The sequence below is a fragment of the Fukomys damarensis genome, unplaced genomic scaffold (assembly GCF_012274545.1).
Source record: "Fukomys damarensis isolate Sample0158 unplaced genomic scaffold, DMR_v1.0_HiC HiC_scaffold_19, whole genome shotgun sequence".
Classification (NCBI taxonomy): Eukaryota; Metazoa; Chordata; class Mammalia; order Rodentia; family Bathyergidae; genus Fukomys; species Fukomys damarensis.
This window is the reverse complement of record NW_022900931.1, coordinates 8,703,469-8,707,826: the sequence shown is the minus strand read 5'-3', so window position 1 is coordinate 8,707,826 and position 4,358 is coordinate 8,703,469. Positions and strand designations below refer to the sequence as shown.

Genomic DNA, 4,358 nt, shown 5'->3' with positions numbered 1-4,358 from the left:
TCTTTCTTTCTTTCTTTCTTTTTTTGGTACCAGGGATTGAACTCGGGTCCTTGTGCTTGCAAGGCAGGCCACTGAATTGCTGAGCTAAATCCCCGGCCCTATCTTTTCTTTTCTTTTTGGATGCTATTGTATGTTTGTTTGTTTTTTGTTTTTTGAGAAAGGGTCTCACTATCAGCCTGGCCTTGAACTCACTATGTAGCCCAGGCTGGTCTCAAACTCACAGTGATTCTCCTGCCTCAGCCTCCTGAGTGATGGAATTACAGGCGTGCGCCACCATGCCTGGCTCTGGATGCTATTGTAAAAAGTGTTGTTTCCCTAATTTCTCTCTTAGTGAGTTTTTTATTTGTGTACAAGAAGGCTGTTGATTTTTTGAGTGTTGAATTTATATTGAGCTATGCTAATAAATTTGGTTATTAAATCTTGAAATCTTTTGGTGGAATTTTTGGGGTCTTCTATTAGAGTCTTGTGTCGTCTGCAAATAATGATAATTTAACTTTTTCCTCTCCTACCCTTTTATTTCCTTTTATTTTTATTTTCTTTTATTTCTTTCTCTTGTCTAATTGCTCCAACTAATATTTCCAGAACTGTATTGAATAAGAGTGGTAACAGTGGACATCCTTGTTTTTTAGAGTGAAAGCTTTCGGTCTTTGTCCATTTAGTGAAATGCCACTTCTGCTTGAAGTCTTTTTTGCTCACCCAGTGGCAGTATGTAGCTTCCCGTAGCACTAAGCCTGCCTTCTGCAAGCCACCCCAGAAGGTGGTGAGGGCAGGGCTGGGGTGGGTGGTCCCTGTTCCTGTAAAGAATCCTGGTTCTCCATGACTGGGGCAAAAGCAGAAGGCATCATCAGCCCTGGGCCGTGTGTTTTCTCTCTCTTTCAGATCAAGCGCTCATCCATCCGAAAGGGCATGGTGATGGTTTCACCTCGTTTGAATCCTCAAGCATCCTGGGAATTTGAGGCCGAGATTCTTGTCCTCCATCATCCCACCACAATTAGCCCACGCTACCAGGCCATGGGTATGTGTTTCGGGCCTTACAGGCCCTGCCCTAGCTCCCACCAAAAACTGATCCACCTCCAGCCAAGAGGAGGGCCGGCCACATCCCCATCCCGTTCAGCTCAGCTGCCGTTCCTTCGGTTCTACTCACAAGCTACAGTGTTGAGTTGGTCCTGCAGATGGTCACGGAGGGCTCTGAGACCCAGACCTGTCCTCAGGAACCTCGCTGCTGAGCGCTGCTGCGTACCTAGCTTTGTTGCCAAGGGCTCACCATCCAGTCACGAGGCACAGGTGCAGACACAGTGTCCTGGGATCCCTGGAACTAGGGTGTGGGTGAGCTCACTGGCCCAGCTGGAGGAAGGGGAGAGCAGAGGCACTATCAGTCTGCGCAGAGGCCACCAGCTCATTCCCACACTCCCTCGGGGGCTTTGATCCTAGAGATGAGCCCCTCCAGCGTCTTTCATGCTTTCGCTCACTGTCCCCTTGTCCTGACGCCACAGAGGGCCCCGAGTCTGTCTTGACCTCCTGCTCCCTTGGCAGTGCACTGTGGGAGCATCAGGCAGACGGCCACCATTCTGAGTATGGACAAGGACTGTCTGCGTACTGGGGACAAGGCCACCGTTCACTTCCGCTTCATCAAGACCCCTGAGTACCTGCACATAGACCAGCGGCTGGTGTTCCGAGAAGGTCGCACCAAGGCTGTCGGCACCATCACTAAGGTATGGCCCGGACCTACCTCACCTGCTGCAGGACACACCAGGGGTCACTCTAGCAGGGCGACTGAGCATCTCAAGCTCCTCCTGAGAATCCTGGCAAGTCCCCCTCCCCCTCCCTGGGCAGGGCTGGGCAGCACTGAGGTGAGGCTGCTCTGCTGGCTTCTTTCCTGCCACAGGAGGTGTCCTTGGGTCTCCCGTCCCGGGCTTTAATGTGGCCTTGGAGGAGAGCTGAGATTGGGTCCTGGCCTGTCTCCTTGGGAAGTGTTGGGGCTCAGTGTCCCGGGCCTGCTCTTCAAGTTGCCAGCTCTGATTCCTATCCCTATAGCAAAGCAGGTGTGGTTGAGTGAGTGCTGGACAGTTCAGGGCATCAGGTGTGGATTTTCTGGTGCTGAACTCTGTATTTGTCCTGGAGCCCACTTTGTCCTCTGCAGACCTCGCCCCTGGCGTGGGGCATTCTGTGGAGGCTTTGACCCCTGCCGTGAACAGAGAATGATGTGGTCTCCACATATCTGAGATCAGCTTCAGGCTGACTTCCAGTCCTCTTCACAGAGTTGTGTCCCTCAGGGACTGCCCAGGAATATGGGGGAGGCTGCAGCACACACTGTAGCATTCTCTGGGACTTGGCTGGGCCTCCTCCCCTCTATATTTGAGACGAAACTTGAACCCCCGAGGGAAGATTCCAAGGCATTTGCTCCTAGGTGGTAGCCTGTTTTGTTTTTAGGATTGGGTCTTGCTCTGTAGTTCAGGCTGGCCTTGAACTCACTGTGCAGCCCAGGCTGGCCTCAAATTCATGGTGCTCCTCCTGCCTCAGCCTCCCAAGTACTATGATTACGGGTATGCGCCATCACGCCCAGTCTGGGTGGTAGCTTTTTAAGATTTCTCACAGACTCCACATGTGCTTTTAGTTGATGAGTCATTCATTTGGTCTCTTTGGGAGGCCTGAAGTTAAAGTTGGCTCAGAGCAGGTTGTGGGCAGGCTGGATGCCAGCCTGGGAGCTGGGAGCTTGCCTGGGAAATAGTAGAGAGGGCCAGGGTTCTCTTTGGGCTGCTGCTGGTCCAGGAATGGGAATGGGGTGGATCTGTCTGGGCATGAAGAGGTGGGAAGGGAAGAGTCAGCCAGGGGCTCCGAGGTCCTAGATTGAGACTAGGATGAACAGACCTCCCATGGCTGCGCTCTGGCGTGGCCATCCTGCCTTGTACCCTCTGTAGGACCAACCAGACCAGGGGTGAAGCTCCCTGAGAGAAGGGGACAGGGACCTGGCTGGACTGCTCATGCTACTGCTCTGCAGCTCTGGCCTCACCCTCACCTCTTTGACTCCCGCAGCTGCTCCAGACCACTAACAACTCCCCAATGAACTCCAAGCCCCAGCAGATTAAAATGCAGTCGACAAAAAAGGGCCCACTGTCCAAACGAGAAGAAGGGGGACCATCTGGTGGGCCGGTGGTGGGGGCGGCCTCTCCCGGAGATGAGGCTTCATCTGTCAGCGCAGGGCCCAGCGCATCCAGTGGTCTGCAGCCCCAGGTGAGTGAGGCTCCAGGGTCCTGGGCAGGGGCCAGGGCTTGTGGGAAGGGGTCCTGTGCTGTCTCTTACTAAGGCAGAGTTTCTCCAGCTGAGATGTGGCCCATGTCAAATCGGTATAATTGGTCCTCACTAGCATTTGGCTTTAATGAAGTAAAACAAAACAGAAAATGTCAGATTTCCCTTTGATGGTGAGAGTAGACAGTGTCGAGATGCTGCCCTTCAGGCTTCTCGTGGCCGCTCTTGGCGTCTTGGCATGCACGGAGGTGGCCTTAGCAGTGGCACGTGGCTGTCTCCCAGGGCTCTCTCCTGGCCTGGCAAAGGGCGGTGCCCCTTGTCCATCTCTCCCTAGTGTCTCTTTCTCCGCACACCCGTCTGGAGAAGTTTCTGGATGAGCGTGTCACAGGCCCATGTGTCACCCCCACAGCCAGCATGTTAAGTGTTTCCCCTGATTCTGTCATTTGTCTTCCCAGTCAGCAATGGCAAATGTTGATTCATGCTCAACTTTGTCCTTCTCTGAATGGCCCTACACTGTGTGTGTGTGTGTGTGTGTGTGTGTGTGTGTGTGTGTGCGTGCGCGCGTGCGCGGTGGGCAAGGTCACCTCACAGACTGCCCTCTGCCTGGCCCCTGCTGCCCCAGCTTGCTCTCAGGGGACAGCATTTCTCAAGTTTCTCCTTTCTGTCTTTCAGCCCAAGCCCAGCAGTGGGGGCCGACGACGAGGGGGCCAGCGCCACAAGGTGAAATTCCAGGGGGCCTGTGTGAGTCCTGCCAGCGGCTGCTGAATCTTCCCTGGCCCAGCCCTGTCACCCAGGGATCTTTACTCTGGCCACCACTCACCAGCTGGGCAGAGCAGCTCTGACCGCACCCGCCCACTCCCAGGCCACACCAGAGCCTCTCCGTTGCTCCACCCCCATTTTCCAGGGGGCTTGTAATTTATAAATGAGGAAGGTGGCCAGACTTCTCGAGGACTGACCGTCTCCTGCCTTCTTCCCTGCCTCCTTCCTCACTCACACATCTTTTGTACATCTGGGCCCTTAGTTTTTATTCTTTTTATTATATATCTCTGTCTCTCTATTCAGTGTGTGGGGTGTGTGTGTGTGTGTGTGTGTGTGTGTGTGTGTGTGTGTGT

The 4,358-nt window shown here is 53.8% G+C and overlaps 1 protein-coding gene across 1 annotated transcript; it reads left to right on the top strand.

Annotated features, from left to right (window-relative positions):
* Positions 1 to 861: 861 nt before the first annotated feature.
* Positions 862 to 4,330, top strand: LOC104855193 (GTP-binding protein 1-like). Its single transcript, XM_010613990.3, has 4 exons — positions 862 to 1,015; positions 1,534 to 1,712; positions 3,034 to 3,231; positions 3,919 to 4,330. The coding sequence occupies exons 1-4, from the start codon at positions 907 to 909 to the stop codon at positions 4,009 to 4,011; spliced, it is 579 nt and encodes a 192-aa protein (XP_010612292.2). The 5' UTR covers positions 862 to 906; the 3' UTR covers positions 4,012 to 4,330.
* The last annotated feature ends 28 nt before the right edge of the window (positions 4,331 to 4,358 follow it).